General features: G+C 41.0%; 1 protein-coding gene across 1 annotated transcript in view; it reads left to right on the top strand.

Moving 5' to 3' along the window:
• The window catches only part of LOC103805248 (cytoplasmic dynein 1 intermediate chain 1), a gene marked incomplete at both ends in the record, with an annotated part of 45942 nt that extends 28868 nt beyond the window's left edge, over positions 1–17074 (top strand). Inside the window, 5 exons of the mRNA XM_009077888.1 lie at positions 5874–6020; positions 10530–10643; positions 13475–13608; positions 16273–16417; positions 16992–17074. Of these exons, the coding sequence (XP_009076136.1) occupies positions 5874–6020; positions 10530–10643; positions 13475–13608; positions 16273–16417; positions 16992–17074 (623 nt within the window). The remainder of the gene's footprint in view (positions 1–5873; positions 6021–10529; positions 10644–13474; positions 13609–16272; positions 16418–16991) is intronic.
• Between the last annotated feature and the right edge of the window lie 4550 nt (positions 17075–21624).

Raw genomic sequence — 21624 nt, 5'->3', positions numbered from 1 at the left:
CTTTCCTGTCACACTGGGCCCCCCTCCCTCCTTTCTTTCTCTTGAATAAAGCAATCTGTTCTTTCCAGTCCATACTCTTGTAAATCAAAGGGGTAGATGTCGACACACACCATAACCAAGTATAAACTTCCTTTTTTTAATTAAACAGGATTCTGACATTTGGTTTGAAGAAGTGTTTGTTTGGTTTAATTTATTTTTTTAATACGTGAAGGATGTCAACTGCTTTTATTTTATTTTTAGTAGAGACAAATTTTGTATGGTACCACAAATAACCTCAAAATCTTTCAGATGTTATTTCATAGTTTAATATGAAGACAGTTAGAGGGGAGCAATACAGAAGTCTTGGCATTTGCAGCTTTTAGAATTAAGAGGTAACTTCTTTGGTAAAGGTTTCTGTACACATAAATCATGTTTTCGTTCCTTTTCAATTTTAATTTCACAACCAGCTGTAATTCTGTTGCTATTCTCTCTGCTTTTTCCTTATTATTGTTAATTGTACTTAGACATTTATATGAAACACAGTAACATTCAGATTCACAATAGCTGACCCTAAAAATTAGCAAGACTCTTAGAAGGAACATAGCCTCTATTTCAGTGTACATATCCAGGTATTTCAGTAGCCAGAGCAAAGTCATCCTAAAGTTACCTCTTGCAAGCGATATCTCACACCTTTTGTGGTGCAAAAAAGACCACTAGGGTCCAAAAAAGTCACTAAGCCAGTGTTCAGATACAATACCACTATTTTCCATGACGATTCTCAGTCCTTGGCCTGGCAGGGGTAAAGGACTTTATTTAGTAACTCGGTTACTGTTTTATTTCTAGATGATGATTTTAATCCACCTTTGCAGTTGACATAAATCATCCATATCTGTTCTGGGGCCATATTTAAGTGTGTATAGCAATGCAAGAATGAAATGGTCTCCTGAATGCCTGGCCAGAAGAGGGCTGGGTAGCTCTCAGTGGGTCTGTGGGTGCTTAGACTCTGAAAATTATGTTCTTGATGAGCAGGAGTGAGACTAACAGGTTATGAGTAAATTGCACGTGTAGTTTTGGCCTTTCTCTTTATTAATTCCTCAGGAGGGCAGGCATAAGTGATCAGAGGTCCAGTCCCTGTTCTTCAGTTCCTATGGATGAAGGACTATGAGTTTGGCAACTTTTCATCATTCTAGCTAAGTGGCAGTACCACAGCTTTGTCCCTCTGCTCTTAGTCCCTCTAAGCCAATTCCCTCAAACATGGAAAAGGATCTGCCACTTCATCTCAGCTAAAGTTGATTTCATTGCCCACTGTTGCCTGTGTCAGACTGACCCATAGTAGCATGCCACCGACTGTGGTGCTTTTTCACATGTGTTTTCTCAGCTAGAAAATCCACCCAGGAATTTCCTGAGTGCCTGCTGCAATATAACCTGGTATTTTGGAGCCTAGAAATGCCTGTGAACTCCTTGGCTTGCTTCTTCCCACTGATGAAGTATTGTTTTGAGATCCATCTGGTGTTGAGCGTAGGCATATGGCACCAGTATGGCAACACTGGCTCTGGGGGCGGTTTCCTGCAGGAGAGGTCTGGCTGAAGGCAGTAGTTGTTGCCTATTGAGAATCATTATTGTTTAGCACCCAGGTCTTTGTGAACTTGTTCAACTGGTGGCTGGGCACAGTGCCATCCAAATGTACGGACATGAGCACAGACAGCCAAGTCTCCAGAGCCTTACACGCATCAGATGTGGGTACTGAGGTCAGGCTCCTCAGTAAGGAGAAGCTAAATGACTTGTCTTTCCCAAGCACGTGTACCTGTGGTTGGAAGGATATGCCATCATTAATCCAAATCTGGGCTGTATTAAGCTTCTAAAATAAAAACCAGCTTTGCCAGCCACTTGAAGAGGGCTCGGGGCCTGTTTGGATCAGTGCATCAGTGGGGAGAGAGGGAAGAAGGGAGGAAAGGAGAGGAGCAGCAGAGGCAGCTCCACAGTGCTGCTCCCCACAGGCTGAGGAGACCTGACCCCACCAAGGCAGGTGACCAGGGGTGCTGCCTTTGTCCCCCCATCTGCAGACCTCTCCAAGGTCTGGGCAAATACTTCTGTTTCTGAGGCCAGGCCTCTCTTTGCTGTGACAAGAGCACAGACATTTCATGTTTTGTTTCTTAATTACGTTTTCAGCATTGTTCTCGTAGCAGCTGGGAGCAGAAACTTCAGCATTTGGGAAACAGAATTGCCCATTTGTCATGCAATAACCCCAGGTTTTACCAGCCTGAGCTCTGCCTTATGCCTGGTCAGTGCTCCCACCTGGAATTAAAAACACCAGAGCATCTGGGGGGAAAGCCAGAAGTACCAGAAATACTTTTTTAAGGTCACTGAGAAAGCTAAGGAGAGATAGAGAAAACAAAATCCAGCAGGCTGTATTTATATAGAGGGAGAAGACACCTGAGTATTGAGCTAAAGTAAATAATGAAAAGATTCACTGCAAAGCGCAATTCAGAGCAATGCAGATGACCAGATACTAGGGTTTGACTGTCTCTTGTAGGTCCCAACAGCTGACAGACAGAGATGGTCTGTGGCACCCATAAAAAGTTAATGCTGAGAACCTGCTATTCTAAATGCTGCTTTCATACTGTGGACACTAAACTCCCCATGGAATTGCCTTCTGACATGATTCGTCTTACATTTATTTATGTGCTGTTGCCATATACTATGAAATTAAGCACCTACAGTATATAAAATATCCCTAACTGAAAAACTGGGAAGCTTTAACATCATCATTGGAAGGTGCCATGAGATTTCCCTAGAAAGGTGTGGTAGAAATGCAACAAGGGATATGCTGTCATTTTAAAACCTGACCATGTGCTGGTGCCTCCCCCTTTGAAGTCAGTGGCAAAACTGTATTAGAGGAGCAAGACTACTTGAATGAGCAAACAAGAAGCAGTCTGGAGGCAGAATAAGCTTATAAGGAATGGTTTCTGCTGCTTGCCTTGAGCACAGAGCAGTTCAGACAGTGTGGAGACCTGTGTGCCACTCTCTCCCATTAAGGCTAAGAAATTAATGCTTTAAAAGTTGTTAAATGAATGGGCTTGATCTTACAGCCCTTACTCATCTGAGTACTGCCATTAATATTAAGAAAATAATCGCTATAGTTAGTGCTCTGGAGTCCTTAAATTGTTAAATTCTAATATTTGACAGAAGCTTTTCTTTGATAGAAAAATTATATTGACACAATTAAGAGGATGTGAACATATCATCATTTGAAGAATGCAAACTACTTTGGAGTGATATGAAAAACTAGTAGCAGCACAGAGGGTTTAAGTCCATGTCATGTCTGTAGGTTATTTTTGAACTTTATGAAAAACACACTTTAGCAGTTTATATTCTGACCATTCAGCTGTATTCTGGCATTCTGAATTCAAAAACATACTAACCATGAAAACAGAATGTTTAAAAATACACTGTCCACTTGGCTTCTTTGCCCTGCTTCAGAGTCTCCCAAGTTTGTTTCGGACAAACTGAGAACTTTGTTGTGGAATAACCGTTTGAATTGGGGTTTCTTAAAATACATGTGGAGCCTTGTAGCTGCTGCGGGGTGTACACAGTGGTGGAGCTGTACTATTTTAAAATCATCTGGTTATTTCACTTCATGTAAGAATATCTGTCAGCTTAGTTATAAGAAATGAGAGGGGTTGATTAAAACAACTCACGAAGCCATTAAACAAAGAGATAAAATGTAGAACATGTGCTGTAGGGTCGTTTTAATTATAATGTGGGGGGGATCTGTGGAAACCGGATGGCAGCTGCAGTGTAGCTCAGTTTTAAGCCCCTCTTAGCAGTACCTAAGTCTTGTTCCTTAGAGGTGGGTTTTCTTATCTGTAAAGTTAATAGGTCCTTTGGAAATGGTGTTTGGAAGCTACTTCTTATTGCTACAACTGGCCGTAGTGTAATTACTATGCTCAAGAGCTTAGATAGGCATGGACTAAAATAGACATTTATGTACACTAATCATCTAGTCATTAGATGCTAGACTGCATAACATCAGAGAAATGTATGCAAAAGCTTTATTCAAGAAGGGAAGGTATCAAAAATATCAAGTGAGCAGCCACAAGAATCCAGAGAGAGTGGGGAAGAAAAAAGGTAGTGGCAGCTTTTTTCATGGTCTTGATGATCTTATTAGGTCAAAAAAAAAGACTAAATATACTGCTGTGTGCAAGAAGTATGTCTATTAAGTTAATTTAGCATATAATCTGGCTTCAAAGAATAGATATCAGGCAGCTACATGAATTCAGTAAAAACTATTTAAACTTCATATTTTGCTTTATTCTTATTAATCTCATTATAGATATCAAGAGTCAGCATAGTTAATTCCAGACTTATCAGAAGGGTTTAAAACCTGTGGTGTGTTCAAACCAGTCTCTAGCCACTAGAAATAAGGACGAGGAGCAGTAAGGAAAGGAGACAACATATCTTCCCACATCAGTTTTTACAGCTCCATCGACTTCTGCCAGAGACAGGGCCATCAACTAGGTAGACGCTGGGTCTAGTTCCATATGGCAGATCTGCTTTTCGCAATTCAACAACATTGACTTAGATGTCTGCCATGCTTTTTGTGCAACTGAAATGTGCTCATTTAGTTAACCCTTTGTCATTGAATAAAAAGTGTTCACACCTAGGAACACCAGTGCTTAAAAATATCCAGTTATTAAAATACAAAAAATATTTGTTAGTAATGCTCATTGAAAACAGCCAGAAAAATGAATTTTAAAGAACACAACAACTAACAGCTAATTTAACCTTTTGATTGTAATTGCCTCAGCAGTTCAAGCCTTACTCCGTGGCTAGTAAGCATCACTAAAACTGCCCATGAAAAAAAGACGATTGCTTCTCTTTGCAAACCCTTTATTAGTATGTGAATTCCCAGGAAATTATATGAATGCTGTAACTTTTGCTTTCCAATTTGCATAAAGCAAAGACATAACATCCAGGACCAGTTATATAAAAACGAGAAATAATTCCTTAGGAAGAGGATAGAAGATTTGAAGCTGTTAAAGCTTATTGCTCTTGGCTGTAGCTTGTTGGCACATGAAGGCTCTGGGGACTGTTCCCATGAGGACTTCAGCTGTTCTATGTTATTTTAAACACACTAGAGAGTGGTAGTTGGGATAGATACTCATCTCCATACTGGCTTGGGGGGCCCTGTATCAGGTAGCCAGGGTAGCCATTACACTAGTCTGGCTTGTCAGCATCCCCAGCTAAAGAAAATGTACAAAGACAAGTCAGCTATCATTAAGATAAGGAAAAACTCAGTTCTGCTTAATCAGTGTAAAGGAAAATGTGGTTCCCTTTGCTATTAGAAGAGGACCTCTTTGGCAGAGAAATCAGTCCTTGATCCAACAATGAGATGTGGCTTCTCAGTTGATACTCTCAAGACAGTGCACCTTGAGGTGAATATTGGAGAGTCTCTGGCAGACTCATCTCAAATTGTCTGAGAGTTCAAAGTGAGAGGAGCAATAGGGGAAGAGCTCTCCCTGATGGGATATTATGGGCCAGGATGCCAACCTCTGTTGCATTGGCATCTGTTTGCTTGAAGTTCTCACTTTTGGAAATGAAATTAAGCACCACTGTCATGGAAAGGTTAAGTCAAATTTTTAGCATTATGCTTAGACTCATCCTATGGTGTATATTTTCCTTAGGACCAATGGAACAACACATCTTTGGGTCAGAGTTATCTCTTTGCATGTGTTCTGTTTGCTTTAGTAGAATTCCCGGTGTACAAGGAATATGAATAGAGTTTATATAGTGATTCCTAAAATACAAAATGCTAATTACAGTATACTTCCCTACAAGAGAACTGAAGATGACTGACCATGTAACCCCTCTTGTCTCTACCACTTTTACTCCAGTCCTCCGTGATGTCAGTCTGTTTTGCCCGTTTTCATCCAAACCTGGTTGTCGGTGGAACATATTCTGGACAAATTGTCTTGTGGGATAATCGCAGTCACAGGCGCACGCCGGTTCAGAGAACTCCCTTATCTGCTGCTGCTCACACGGTAAGGAAAAAAATCACCTCCTCCTTTCCTTAGAGGAAATGGGCAGCAGGGAAATGGAGCTGGCTACTTGTGTCTACAATGCTGGTTGCCACACAGATGAAAACATAAATGAGACCCTTGAAAGGAAAGAAATAGATAAGAGAGATGTACAACCACCTCCTGTAAGTGCTTAACTATAACAGTTCATACAGTCAAGTCAGGAGATTATCCTCCTTTCCAAGGAATAAGGTAGGATCAAATACAACATTTGAGTGAGACACCTTTGTGCCAGCGCAGTGACACTTCCTACTCTGCTCTTATGAGACCCCACTTGAAGTGCTGTGTACAGTTCTGGTGTCCCTAGCGTAAGAAGGACATGGAATTGTTGGAGCAAGTCCAGAGGCCACAAAGTTGATAAGAGGATTGGAGCACCTCTCATACAAAGACAGGCTGAGGATGTTGGGGCTGTTCAGCCTATAGAAGAAGAGGTTGCATGAGTATGTCATTGCAACCTTCCAGTATCTGAAGGGGCTACAGGGGAGCCAGAGAGGGACTCTTTGTTAGGAGCTGTAGTGTAGGACAAGGGGCAATGGGTACAAATTGACAGAGGGGAAATTTAGATTAGATATTAGGAAGAAATCTTTTACTGTGAGGGTGGTGAGACACTGGAACAGGTTGCCCAAGGAGGTTGTGGATGCCCCAACCTTGGCAGTGTTCAAAGCCAGGTTGGATGAAGCCTTGGGCAACCTGGTCTAGTGGGGAGGTGTCCCTGCCCATGGCAGCAGGGGTTATGACTAGATGATCTTCAAGGTCCATTCCAACTACTTAACATTCTATGATTCTATGGTGTATATATATACAGGCAAAGCAGTAACACAGAATGTCTGAGAAGGAGGGGAATTTCTCTGTGATACAAGGATGTCTGTGGTAGGAGACTCTCTTACATTGCAAAGTACTCATTTTGTGCTGGAGGAAGAGACAAGCCTGGATTACCTGCTGAAGTGTTCTCACTCTGCTATGGCACTGATCTCCAGTCCATCCTGCACAAAGGGGAGGTTTAGGTTGGATATTAGGAAGAGATTTTTTTACAGAAAGAGTAATCAGACATTGGAACGGGCTGCCTGTGGAGGTGGTGGATTCACCATCCCTGGAGGTTTTCAAGATAAGACTGGATGCGGCACTTAGTGCCATGGTCTAGTAATGATGCTAGGGATGGACTCGATGACCCTTGAGGTCTCTTCCAACCCGGCTGATTCTATGATTCTATGATTCTTGAGCTCTCCTCTTCCAGATATTTGGCTCAGGCAGACTCTTCAGGAGAGCTGGAAGGTGTGCTCTGTGGATGGCTATGTCACATCTTGGGAGTGGGCTTAGGGCCATTCCTGAATGGAAACCAGAAGGGAGACTGAAAGGAGGAGAAAAATGCAAAAGTATGGTACGAGTGCTGAAAAATGCATTTTCTGAAACACAGGGAACTGAACTATGCGAAGCACTCTGAGAGATAAGATAATATGCTTGTTCTAGCAGAATGAAGGATCAGACAAAGTGATGGTACTTTTGCACCTCCAGCTTTTACAATTCTGTGATTCTCTGGAATTTGCAGATCAAGGTTCAGGTTTTAGTTGACTGAGACAATATAATCTCTGGAGTGTAAAGACAACTCTAGAAGCCATGCCATGTGAATGAATGTGAAAGATTCAGTGTGGGGCAAGGATTATGATTGCAAGTCTCCTATATTAAAAAATGACAGGTGTGCACAGACATGCTTAGTGGGCCAGGCAGTACAAATATTGTTCCCTAAATTTCCACTATCATGAATGTTGATGTAATTATCTAATGATCTGTGCCATGGGTTGCAACTTCAACATTGCTTTTCATTTCCCTAATGTTTTTGCTCATTTTGTTGCCAATAATATTGCTCAATCTGCATGAAAAGAAACAGTCTCCTGGAAGTGCAATTTAGACATGTAGCAGACCAGAAAACTAGTGGCAAGAAGCTGACTATCACTGAAAATTGAACAACTGGGACTCGAAATCTAGTGGAAAAGCAAAGATTAATGGAAAGTAATTTGTTTACACTCAAAAATAGTTTAAGACAAAATTGCACCTCCTGGAATTCCATATTAAAGTAGTCTTATTATTGCAATAGAACAATATGTGATGTTTTGCTTTTGACAAATATAAATAAATTACTTTCAGTTGCGGATGGGCACTTTATGTGCTGTCATGGATTGGTATAAATAAGTGTTTACACAGTCTAACATGAGGAAGCATGATGTTATATTTCACAATAAAAGAGTGCTTTATTTTATGTTCATATATAAGAACCAGTTACATAAACTGTAAATGAGGTCTTGGTTGCAAAAGGCTGGCTTGAATCCTAGATGCCACGAAAAAAACCAAGGATTATATTAAGGCAACTGTACTGTAGCAATGTTACTTTATATACTGCTAGATATGTGAATCGAATAGTCATTTTTTAATTTGAATTTATGCCATATGTGGAAAAAGGTTTCTCCTCTTTTCTTTCTCTTGCTTTGTTTATTGAAACAGATAGATCATGTTGTTTTCACTGACTTAAACCTTCCTGAAATTTAGTATCACTGATTACCGCCTGGATTCACCAGGAAAGAGAATTCTACCCGCAGCTTACTCACTAATTTCCTTTCACACCCACCACACATCTGCACTTGGGACAACAGGAAATTTTAATTAAGACAAACCCCTTTTGCATGATGATTTCATTTCCAAAATAAATAAAAGCAAGCTGGCAGCAACCCTATGAAAGGAAGGAGCCTGTTTAGACTTTCTGTTACATACAGTTGGTTGTCTTTTTCACCCGTTTTCTTACATCTTTTCATTTCTGCCATGAGTTTTATTGTGCATGAAATTGATGGCTGGTAGCCCTGATTAAAGCCAGACCTGACACACTGAGGTGCTGCTGGAAAGACATGGCTCACTCTCTCCCTCCCCCCTAAATATTCTAGATAGTCTACTATTTGCTTTAGCTTCCTCCCACGCACTCTGTCCCTGTCTGCTTGGACTACTGGAGGTCAAACACCCATGAAAGAAAGGTCTATGCTTATTTCACACATCAGTATGTTAATCATGTTTAGCACTGAGATCGTTAGCTTAATGCTAAGCAGCAAGAAGGTCCATCATATGAGGGTACAATGACTTGATGATCTGGGAGAAACCAGGTGCCTGATAACCTTGAGAGAAAGAAAAAATCATAATGGACCTTGTGACTCCCTGGTGTGTACAGGTGGCCTTCAAACACAAGGTACCATTTCAGCAGCAATTGCTTAGTCCATCTCGGTGTGTGCACATACACTCTGTGTACAAGTGCTGCCCTTTTTGCACTTAGAGAGGGAGCGTTTACTGGGCCCACTCAGGTAGCTGAGAGCTAGCCATGGCTCTGAAAATTTCTGCCTTTTCCCACTAACTGGGTAGGTGACCTGCAGCTGGATCTTGAAGTAGTCTGCCGTAAGTGGTAGTTCTGCCATTCCTTTCAGCAAGAGCAAATGCTTCATTTCTAACGCTACATGGAGTTGGCTTAGAAGCTCCATAGGGATGTCTTGTAAGTTGGTCTTAAATTTCTTTCAGTAAGGGAAGTATTAGAGAAAAGTGTTTTCAATTTCTGGAGATGCAGGTTTTCTTTTACTGGCAAAAGTTGCAGAGAAATGCAATTTTTTGTTGCTTGACTTATGTATGTCTAATCCTTAATTCAGCAGCATCACTTGTACTGGTCAAAGGTAATTAAATCTTACTGTTCAGTCTGACTGATTTTTTACTCTGGAGATTGCTGAACTTGACCTATCCCTCATATGTCACTATCCGTATCAGATGACACTTGAGGCTCAAAATGTTACCAGGTTCCTTGGAAAAGGAATAGGCCAAGTTTCATTATGCATGCTAAGTGGAATTCAGCCTCCATGGAATGACTGTGCTATGGTGAACCATGTGTAACATCCCCAATTTAGTTACTCCCCATTTATAATGACAGATTTTACAAGGTATATTGGCCAATGCTGAAGAGCACTGATGGGCTTGTTCGTGTTCTTCAACCCGCGTACATTTGCAAATATTTAACACGCAAGCCAAATTCTGAAGGAGTTCAAGTTTTATGCAGCTGTTTTCTTGCAGAGTTTTCATTTTGATTCCGTTTGGACAATTTGCCTCTTTTTGCTGGTCATTTTCAGTGTCAAAAGTCATCAGTAGAATGATACATGTCCCTGTGGGTGAAATATCATCCACATAATTCAGTATTTTCACAGCATTACTCAGCTGGGTTGTTTTATTACGAGGAAAATGAACCTTAGAAAACATTTCCACCTCCATAATGTACTTCTTAAAATTGAAATGGAAAAAACCGACCAAAACAATTCCTATCTGGCAAAAGCTGAGTCTTGTATTTTCCAGGCATTGTGACTGCTTAATCATTCTTTAAAATAACATATGAGACATTAGAAATTTGTTGGAGAAAATGTGAGAATGGCCCTCTGATTTCCAGTGTTAATGTGTTTTCAGCATCCTGTGTATTGTGTGAATGTAGTTGGAACACAGAATGCACACAATCTCATTACTGTCTCTACGGATGGCAAAATGTGCTCCTGGAGCCTGGACATGCTTTCAACTCCACAGGTGGGTTTGTTTTCACCTATACAGGGGGGAAAATCACCTTCGGTAGAGCAGGATACCTGTGTAGTAGAACATAGCTCCTAAAAGCCAAAACTTTGCGTCCTATACAAACTAAAACCAATGGATGCACTTGAAAGAGTACAGCTTGCTTCCAGCAGTCTCTGCTAAGAGCCAAACCCTATTTCCTTTGCCACAAATCATGTAATTATTGTAATACGTTAATACACAGGTCAGTTTCAAGTGAAAATGAAATAGTCCATTTTAAAGCATGGCAATTACAGAAGTCGCCTGTGGTATAAATTGCACTTATTCTACAGCATTGTTTAACAAATATGGACTAGATTGCAGTGCTGCTGAACACACCCTAGGCACTATGGGTTTCCAAGGCACACAGTCAGAAAGCTTACTTTGCTGCCTGCCTTCAGTAGCCAAAGGAACAAACAATGCAAGTCGAAAGTTTTAGAACTAACTTCCCTGCTCTGGAATGTTTTATACTATTGTCTTTTCCTCCCCTCCTCTCCTTTGTATCAGAAATGAAAGGAAACACAGGAAAATTGCCCAAACCACTAGTGATTATAATAATGGAAACTAAACAAAGAATCCAATGCTGAAAAAGGTGTACAGAAAGCATCTTTTAAGTGTTATCTTCTGGAGTAGTACATTTTCTATTCTAACACATCACTCATTTTTTATATATAATTTCTTAGAAAAAACATTTAATACCATTTTCACTAAGCATCATGGGATCTGATCTTGTTTCAAAATGCTGCATAGAAACTCCCCTTAATGATTCCATTAATCATCCAATAATCATGCATTAATGTGCAATTACTGTTGAATTACTTGCTTTTCAGTGTTGACACAAGAGGTGAGACTCCTCTATCCTAACCTCAGCCATCTAAAAGTTAGGTCTGTGTCAAGTCTAAGCTAGCAATTCAAGTTTCCTTTACAGTTAGTGTAGAGAGAGGCTGGGTACTTCTGGAGGATGACTCATCCCATCCAAGTGTCAACTACCATTTCAGATACCCACACTGAGATACAGAACTGTCCAATCTTAGGGTGAAAGGGGCTTCTGGGAGTCATTCTATCGCTTCCCCTGCTCAAAGTGTGGCCAACTTCAAAGTTAGATCATGTTGCTCATTTTCATGTAATGCAACAGTATGGGTCTGGCAGTTGTGTCCTGGGACTATGAGAAAGTAGTACTCTTCTGGAGTAGAAACAGAGGCATCTAAAATGGCCCAGACATCTATGGTCATGCACCCAAATCCCTGCCCCCATTTGTCACAAAGACATCAAGAGGATGAATCCCACCCTTAGGTATGTAATTTCTAGAATACTAAATTCCGAAGCACAGATCTGTGAGCATCTGAGTTCCAGTACCTCATCACTCAGATGAAATTTCCCTGCTCCAAAACTGGCTCTCAAGAAGGATGGAAACACACCCCACACTACGCTGAAGTTTGGCACATGGCTCATGGTGATCTAGAAAAGAAAGGCACAGGACTTGACATCAAGCTACATTCCATAGCTTTAAACTGGGGGAGTAAAGTGTTGCTGATATGTGTCAGTCTGAAACTTTCCAAAGACACAGATCCAGAGCACTTGTGTACAGCCATGGTGTGGGCACTGGGAGGAGAGAGCCCACTACAGTCTATGGCCATGTCTCCACAGAGACACTAAATTATGATCTCACCCCCAAAGATTTTCACAGAAATGTATGGTTTCTCTCCCATATTAAGAGATTTTTTTTTTGTCTCTCACTCACGTATTCACAGAAATAAGGGGTGCTTTCCCAATGCATTTTCCATGCCTTGTTTTCCTTCTTAATAGAACCAAATGTATTTCAAAGAAAAGCACAAATCAAGCAAAAGTATTTCTCTATGGGTTTGCATTTCTCTCCTCTCACAGGGATGCCCACTTTCTTAGCTACAGCAAAAAGCCCTCTGACAGACTGGTCCTAGAAGAATAGCAGCATAGACACTTTAGAACATAGAAGACATGCCCACTTAAATAGCTAAAAATTAAAATGGTGAAATCATTCAGCCTTTTTGTGGATTCTTGGGTTACATCATTTATGCTGAAAAATCAAAACATTGTGCAAAATCTGCTGAAAGCATACACATCTTGCAATGGCCACAAACTGTTCATAGTGATTGCATTTGCAATAGCAAAAATGGGCATGCTGATTTACTTTGAAATATAGCTACCAAATGAGAGCAGAAAACATGCCTGCTAGTTTGTAACTTGATGGTGGAGTCTAGAGGGAGTGTTTATGGCTACCTCAGAAAATCCCTGAAATCAATGCTTAGAATGGTGGTAGTGACAGGACCCCAGCTTTTCAATTTTGTTCTGCAAAGGGACAAATGACACAATACAATAAATGCCTCAGGTGCACACGATATTACATGTGCTTCCTGACAAACAATTGATTTCCAAAATGTTTGTAAATGGAAGGGTATTGAATGTTTTATTAGAGCCTGGGGCTGGCAATTGTAACCATTAAGGTATTATCTTTAGTTTCTGCACCATTAGATTTAAAATTCTCTCCTGTCATCTCTGCCTGATTTAAAATGATGCAGGAAAGACCAGTGCCTTCCTGCTGGTCTCAAATGTGTGACAGACAGCATTGGGGATGGCAGGAGCATCCTAGTTTATGACATTGCATCTTCTCACAATGTCCTATGTAGAAACCAAAGTCCTGTGACTGGGTCAAATGATTTCTTCTTCCACTCCTGCTACCCCATGCAACATTTAGAAATTAATTTTAAAAAACCAAACAACCCAGACAAACAAAAGGATGATTGCAGAATAATAACAAACCCCTGTTTTGGTAGGAGAGCATGGAGCTGGTATACAATAAGTCCAAACCAGTGGCGGTTACAGGAATGGCTTTCCCAACTGGAGATGTCAATAACTTTGTCGTTGGCAGTGAAGAGGGAACAGTCTACACAGCCTGTCGTCATGGAAGGTGAGCTTCAGCATTCACTTATATATCATTGTGTACCTGTGGTGGCATGAGGTAGCCAAGTGTGTGTGGAGAGTGTTCAATTTTTTTTCACTTTCATTAGCAATGTCTGTACTGTTCACGTCACCAGGACAGGATTCACCTGACTTTTCGAGTATCTCTGCTACAGCCTGTTAGTATAACCTGGGTAGTTGCCCCAGGCTCCCTGTGTAGTTGGTGGAGTGCAATGACTACTCTTAGGTTGACTTCCTTTACCTTTTTCAGATATCTGCCTGAAAGGAGATGACTGGGACCTCAGAAATGCCTCTTTCTCACCCATGAGATGAGACAGAGGTTCATACAGCTAGCTGAGATGTAGTTATCTATGCATGTCTGGGCAGGTTGAATGAGGCCCTAGGAGGCAGTTCTGTTGCAGTGTAATCAGGCCTAAACCACTCATAAGAGATGCTAATCTGCTTCATTTTTTACCATTCTCAGCTCCATCTTCAGTCTCCATGGGCATAAACCAGAGAAAAGCCACCATTGGCACACGTGCACACGAGAAACAGAGCATGCAGTTTCCAATGCCTGGCCAAGCATTCCTGTGCAGCACTTCAGGCTGCATCTGTGCAGCCATGCACAGACCGAGCCCTGCTGTCCCCTTGTCTCAGGGGGCAGTTTGGACATGCCCACACCTTCCAGGACAGCAAGAGGGTTTTGCTGTACAGCCAGGAGCCACACCACACTGTTTGCCATTGTTCTGGGCTGCTGCCTGCTTTCTTTGCTAACATGGATGTGGCCACAGTGTGCCATACGGGTACAAGAGCTCTGGCTGACCTGCTCCCTGGTCCTGTCCTCTCTCACACATGGTGGGCATATCTTTTCTTCACATAATCCAGGCTGTAGTTTAGTACTGCAGTTTCCTTGTTTTGCACACTGCAAATGTAGGATGCTAGTGTACTCCATACACTTCCAATAGTAGTTTCATCCTCTGGGATGCTTGAAAAGCTTTTGCAAAGAACAAGCTTTTTCCACTGATAGACTCAAAGCTCACTCCCAGACTTCAGTAATTTGCAATAGTCTCTGAATTCATATCTTACCATATTCTGTGTTTCTGTTGACCAAAGAGACACCAACACGCTGGTTTAAGATTGTAAGGCCTTCTGTTTCACACCCCTAATGTTTTATAAGTGCTGTTTTACATGTATTTTGTTCAATTTTTTTTCTTTTAAAATATTTTTATTTTAGCCTAACTGCTGACAGTATTGCAAAATTGTGTCTATTTGGACATATACTGATGGGCTGTGTGGTAGCTGATGGTTTGAGTTAGTCTTAGGCTGCTAAGATGAATGAAGCATGCCCAAGGGCATTTCTCACTTCTGATCCTTCAGACAAGCCTGGTTTGTTCTTTACAGGGGCAGAAAGGTGCCAGAACCTCTTGCTAGCACACCGTTTTAGCAAACCTTCTACTGACCATCAACAAAGCTTTTCTGGTCCTGCCTGTCTTTCCTGGAGCTTTTTGCTATCATCCCCATTTTAATTCCAGAGGCTCCCGTGTCCTTCAGCCCAGCACAGTGGAGAGCCATATGTTATTCTGAAAAAAAGGTGTGTCAAAGCACAGAACATAACCAAAGTTTTTGCAACACTTCAGAACTCCTCTTATCCCACTGACTACATGGCAGACAGATGGAGATAAAATAAGAGATGTGCTTTGTATCTAGCACTGCAGAGGCACTGCAGGACTTGGTCCCTGCTCCATCACATGCTGCGAGGTCTGGCAGGGAAGCTGAAATGAGGCCACATTTCCCACACAGGAGAGGTGACACTGCACTAGCAGTGCGATGGACTAATTTCCTCCAGTGCAGCTCCACGTCACTTTGGTTACTCTGTACTCACACTGGCACAGGGCTGACAGCCTCATCAGAGCTGTGGCGACTTTTAATGTATTTTCTTCCACTTGCAATTTTTCTATAATCTAACAAAAAGGGTAATTTCACAATTCCCTTTTCTGTGTACACTGTGAGACAGCACTGACAACTGATCTGGCATCATTTGCTTCCAGGAAGAAAACTCTGCACATTCTCTCTTACACAGCATTGTATTTTTCCTTCCTAATAGCTATTCTTGCCTCAGGCTGATGAAATGCACATCTCCCCTTGTTCAAAGTAATGACTGTATGATACCTGATCACAGGACCAGTTTCTCCACTTTTTGTGAAAAAGCATTTGCTTCCTTGTGACTTGATTGACTGCTGTGAAAAGTTATTTCAGATATTTAAGGGAAAAAGAATTACTCATGATAAGTCATTAACATATTTGCATTTTTATTTTAATGGTTATTCCTTGTGATAATGGCTCACTCAGAGGTATGAGCTATAGTATAATTATAATTTAGAGTTATTTTATTATTATATATAAATGTTATTCCAAGCTACTATAGTAGACAGTATATGTAGAAGTGAGTAAGGCAAATCTGCAGAAGTAAGATAAAGTCTCCCTGTGCTGAATTCTGACCATTAATTTTGCCCACAGGAGTAAACCTCTGCAGGCAAAGGCCTTAGTGAAATGAGAGAGATTTACACGTTAAATGGAACTTTAAAAGGAAACAGGAACCTAAGAGTAAAGAAAACTGATGTTAAATCACCAGATGGTAAATCACTCTGCATGTAAATGTCTCTTCTTCCTGCAGTAAAGCTGGCATTGGTGAAATATTTGAAGGCCACCAAGGACCCATCACAGGAATCAATTGTCACATGGCAGTGGGTCCAATTGATTTTTCCCATCTCTTTGTCACATCATCATTTGACTGGACAGTCAAATTGTGGACCACAAAGGTGAGAAATATGAGTTGCTACTTGTGAAAATGCTGCTGTCGAAATACTACAATACTGTCTGCATCAAGTCCTAAGAATCAATTAATTGAAAGGCTATGCTTAGAATAGATGTAGTGATAAAATGATAAGTAAAATATATAGCTAGTGTAACTCTCTCAATCATAGTTGCCCTGGAGCATAACTTGCCCTTCAAAGGTTGCTTCAGCTGAGCAGTTTCACTAGGCAAGGAGATTAGAATGTCTTATACTCCCAGTCATCAAACAATCCATTGAACACTCCCTGTGCAGGCTAAATTGCAAGGTTAATACTATGCACCGTGGTGGTGCAGTAGAAGGAACACTTTCTTCTGATGAAGCAACAGGGGAAGCACATGCACGACTTGGTGCAATCAATATCACTTGTGAAATTCACTGCTGTAGGAGGCTGTGACAGCCAAAAAGTATAAATTGTCCCAATGACATTAGTCATGGATGGCTGGAGGCAAGGAGAAAATAGATGCTGGAACTTAAGATTCATGACCACCATGGATGTATTGCTGACTACTCTGTGGCTGTGTCCCTGTGACCTCTTACAGGGAGAGCATTATGAAGAGCCGAAATTTCTCAGTCCTATGAAACTGTGGAACCCCAACACCCCACAGAAATACATGAATATAGGGTAATGAGTGAAAACTGTGGGACATACTAAACAGACCAACTTGTTTTATTGTACCAGCCAAGTAAAACAGGAGAATGAGAGGTAAAATCCTAATTATATAAGTCATCTAAATTTATTTTTGACATATACCAGAGTAGAGAACTGCCTTCCAAATACCAGGTTTTTGTCTCAACCAAGTTGTTTTTATGCCTGCATTTGGTTCACATATTGAGCTGCACCCAGCAAAATTCCAGCACTGGAACCCAGTCAGGAAGTATCTCAGCATGTGTTCATCCAAGACATCAGGGCTTGGAGATGCTAGAACAGATGCACAGCAAATGCAAATACAGAAGTGATCAGAAAGGCTCATGTGTCACAGCCCTTGTGCTAGAAACAGAAGCATAGTTACCTAGATAAGAACTTGGATCATCCTCCATAGTAGCTTCCCAGTATGTTTGTAAATGGCCTGATCCAATGTGCATGCTAATTAACAGGAATCTTTTTCTGATCAACAGTGTCCATAGCTAGTGGTTTTGTCTTGAGCATTACATTTTAGGAAACTTGTAATAAGAAATGTGCAAGATTTACCTAATTCATATATAACCAGTAGACCCAGCCTTCATCAATGCAGAAAATGGTCCAGGGGAGTGGTCATGGGCAGGCTGGAATGGGTCTGGGATGGATCCAAGGTGGTAAATGTTAGAAAGGACTGCAGAGTGTACCCAAGTGATAGCTTAGGTGTTAGCTCGTTGGGACTAGCTAGGCCATTTGGTGTCTGAGACAAGAGAGTCTTGCACAGTGGTAACTGGTGTTAAGGGAATACTGGGGAATACTGGAGGGTTGAATTTGAAGCTGAGGGGAGACAAACTTTTGGGAACTGGGGGGAAGACGAAAGGCAGGTATTGAATTCCAAACATACATGTCCAGAAAAGCCTAGGATGAGTATCTGCCCCTCATCTTGAGGTTGAATATGGCAATAAGGGTCTCATCCATCTGCAGCTTAAATAAAATTCTATTAAGGGATAATAAAGCCTGGTTTTCATTTCAAACTCCTGGGATTTTAGAAGTTAACAGTAACACTAACACAGCATATTTTGGACACAAAGACACTGCATATAGTAATACACAGTTATCCTTGTGCAATACTTCAGTACCAAAATGGTTGGGTCTGATTCTGTTCAAGCCAATCAGTTTTCAAAGAACCAAACCATTTAAATTTCTAATATCTATCAAGCTGTGGCTCATCTGGCAAGAGGGCCTTCCTGAGAAAGCCATTTGACGTAGCTGATGCAAGCTGTGATGTGCATGTGACACACCACAGCACCACTCAGAGCTGGAAGCCACATTGCTGTATTGGATCACTTGCTTTCTTCTGGAGCAAGTTTGAGCAGCAGCAGGCCCAGGCTGCTGCCCTGCCAGTCAATGCCCTGTGAAGACATCTGCTGAGACACGAGACAAGTTCTTGAGCTGTGATAAATACTTTCTTCCAATTTGACTGCAGCAGAAGTTTATTTCCATCCTGTCTGGATAATTCTCTTGGCTGGAGCTACTACATATTTAGGGCTCTCTTTGTTCAATTCTCACAGTCAAAGCCCAGTCTATCAGTGGGCTCTGAACAAACCCATCAGCATGTTTGATTCTCTGGAAAAAAATAGTGGATTGATAGGAAGTATTAAGTGCTACTGCTGGCTTACAAGATTTTACTCAGAATTGTTTTATTCCTTTGGTTTCTTATTTGTAAATTTAATCTCCCTATCAGCGTTCAATGCCGTATTGCTTTCCTGCTTCAGAGTTGTCTGCTTAATCCTGTGCACATTATCCTATTTGGTCATGAAATTCAATTCCTTTCTGTTTCACAGGTTCAGAGTCAATGTCGAATTGTAAAGCGAACCATAAAAGCATTGTGTTTATATTGTCTATTGATGTTGTGTAGCATCCTGGGGTGCTTACAAGAAAGGCACTTTCATAGCAGGCACTTGACTGATGGATTGAAAGCACCATCTCCCTTAAAAACTCTTGCTTGACATTTTATAATCTGGTTTTGTGGTTAACACATTTTCTACCCAAAGGTGTTCAACCAGGTGACTGAGAATAAGGTTTTCACGAACAGAAGAATGAGGGTTTTGTAGATAACACTAATACAAGGTTCACATTATCAACCATCACATTAGCCAATAATTAGATCCCTAGGTGAATAGCAAGCGACCAGAAACAACAGAAAAAGAAAAGGAATTTGCAAAAATAGTCACTTGATAACCAGGGCATTGCCTAGTGCCTGATGAAGCTAATAGGGCTTTCAACTTGAATTCATGCTACATCATGTGAGCAAGTCTTGGGTGCAGTGCTGCAAAGGGAAGTCCTGATGTGAAGTGTCTGCGGAGCTCTGCCCTTAATTAGGTAGTGTCTGTACGATGCTTTGAAGAGGTAAAGTGCTAAGTGGAAATGCTAAGTGTTGTTAATTAATTAAGCACTAATCCTCCTGAATGAATAGCATGAGGTTAAATAATGAAATGTAAGTATTGTTATTATTACAGCAATTGCTGTTTGGAGTGCAAATTTTTTGATATTGTGTCAAGGGATGGGAACTATCTTGGAATTGTTAAAGATTAGTAAAACATAAGCTAGTTTCAGCTAAAGCCTAGAAAGTGGCTTGTTTGCTGCTGTAGGAGTTAATAAAAGTCTGGATAGAGAGATGGATTTTGTTAGCTCTTTTATCCTTCACGTCTCCTTTAGCTCTTATCCTTCCCTTGAGGGGAGGTGTTAATGACTGGTTTTCTCCTCTTGCATCTATGCCCAAGTCATTTTCAGATGGGCTGTTGACTAGAAGAGAGACTAGAATAACTGTAACAAGATTGCTGTATCCTCATCCATGCTTGTCTCCCTCTTTGCCTAATGGTTAAGTAATGGTGGTAAGTGCTGTAATCAGAGAGACTGAGTAGACTGATATTAGGGCCACCATATAACCATTAGCAAGGTCTAATCAAACCAAAGGACGTGTGCCCTCAGTGATAGACTACCCATTTTGTGTCCATGCTCAGTTTTGCATGTACATTAATAGTAGTTCCCTCCTAGTCCCCCTCCTTTGTCTTCTCTTTCTTATGCTCTTCACATGCTGCTCTTCTCTTTGGGTACGCTGTGTTGTTCCAGCCTGCAGTCTGTAATGATTTTTTTGAGAAACCACATTTTAAGCAGCAAAAATTCACATTTCTGTGAGATGTGCCTTCACGTACATATCTGTACCTTTGATATTGTATGCCCATGTGTTTGTTGATTATCTGGGTATGACCCAGTCTTCCCATCTCTTGGAGTAAATTATTGCACTTTCATACCTTTGTATCAGCATATCAATGTCCACTGGTTTTTATTTGATCAAGAGGCTGAACACTGTCTCCTCAAAGGTCAAATTGAAGCTTACCATTAGGAAAATGGAAAGAAGCATGTGGTGGTGATGGTGCTGTAAAAGACAGGTTTCTCTACCCACCCAATCCCCTTCCCCAAAAGCCTGGCTGATAGGATCTGATAGGATCAACAAATTGACTGTGTGTTGCAGAAATGAAGCAGAGCATTACTTGAATGGGTGGATTAGTCACCAAGAAAACAATACATACACAAATGGGCAATTTTTAAAGTTTGCCAAAATAGCAGGGTCTAGTTGTCACTTTTTTGAGATTAATAATTTCCTGGTTTTTACATTACAAATACCATATTTCAAGTTATCTGGTTACTGGCTGAGATTTTTTTCTATTATAATTTCAATCACCTTAAATGCATGAGAGCCTACTGTGTTATAGTTAGCATTTCCTGAAGCTAAAGAGCTGAATAGAAATGTAGTCAAACATGCAGTCATGATGAAAGGACAGTAAACTTAGTGTGCTGTTATAATAACTTGGTGAATTGTCCCTCATCAAAATTTTTTTTAACTGTAATTGGAAATGCTGGAGTCAATGACTTGATTTAGTGAAGTCCTGTGGCAGGTGATTAGAGTGGATCACAGATTAGAGACACTTGTGTCGGTGGTTAATGGTATATAGCATTCCCCTGCCTTATGGAAGATGTTCCTATTCCAGTGAATATGCAGTTATTTATGAAGAGTGTAGGAGCTCCACAAGAGTATCCTGTAAGCCAGTGGTTTGGGCACGAAGCCCTGCTGCAAAGGTCTGCCTGAGTAGGATGGGAACATGTGTCTTCCCTAGGGGGAGGAAGTGCTGTGATGATCTTGCCATTTTGCTCTGAGCTGTATCTTGTGCCTGCGAACAACTCTGGTTTCACCAACAGTAGGATCTTCTCAGAGTAAAGCTTTGGTTTTAATGTGCTGACACTTCTTGATGAAAACCAGTTTTGGCCACTTGAGGCCAGCCCTACTTCTCCAGTTTGTAACAGGATCAGAAAAGGCCTCTAACAGTGAAATGCTACTGGTGAAATGCAGAGGTTACTCATGTACCTTATCTTGCATACGCTTAAGTGTAGATGAGAGCTGGACTTTGTGAAATTTAGAAAGTGTCACTACTTTCACTCCTGAACATGTTCATTCTTAATGTTGTTTTCTAAGCTTTCCTAAATTCTTTGGCCCA

The sequence above is a fragment of the Acanthisitta chloris genome, unplaced genomic scaffold (genome assembly GCF_000695815.1).
Source record: "Acanthisitta chloris isolate BGI_N310 unplaced genomic scaffold, ASM69581v1 scaffold8517, whole genome shotgun sequence".
NCBI lineage: Eukaryota > Metazoa > Chordata > Aves > Passeriformes > Acanthisittidae > Acanthisitta > Acanthisitta chloris.
Note: the sequence above shows the minus strand (reverse complement) of the source record. Positions and strands in the feature narration are given on the sequence as shown.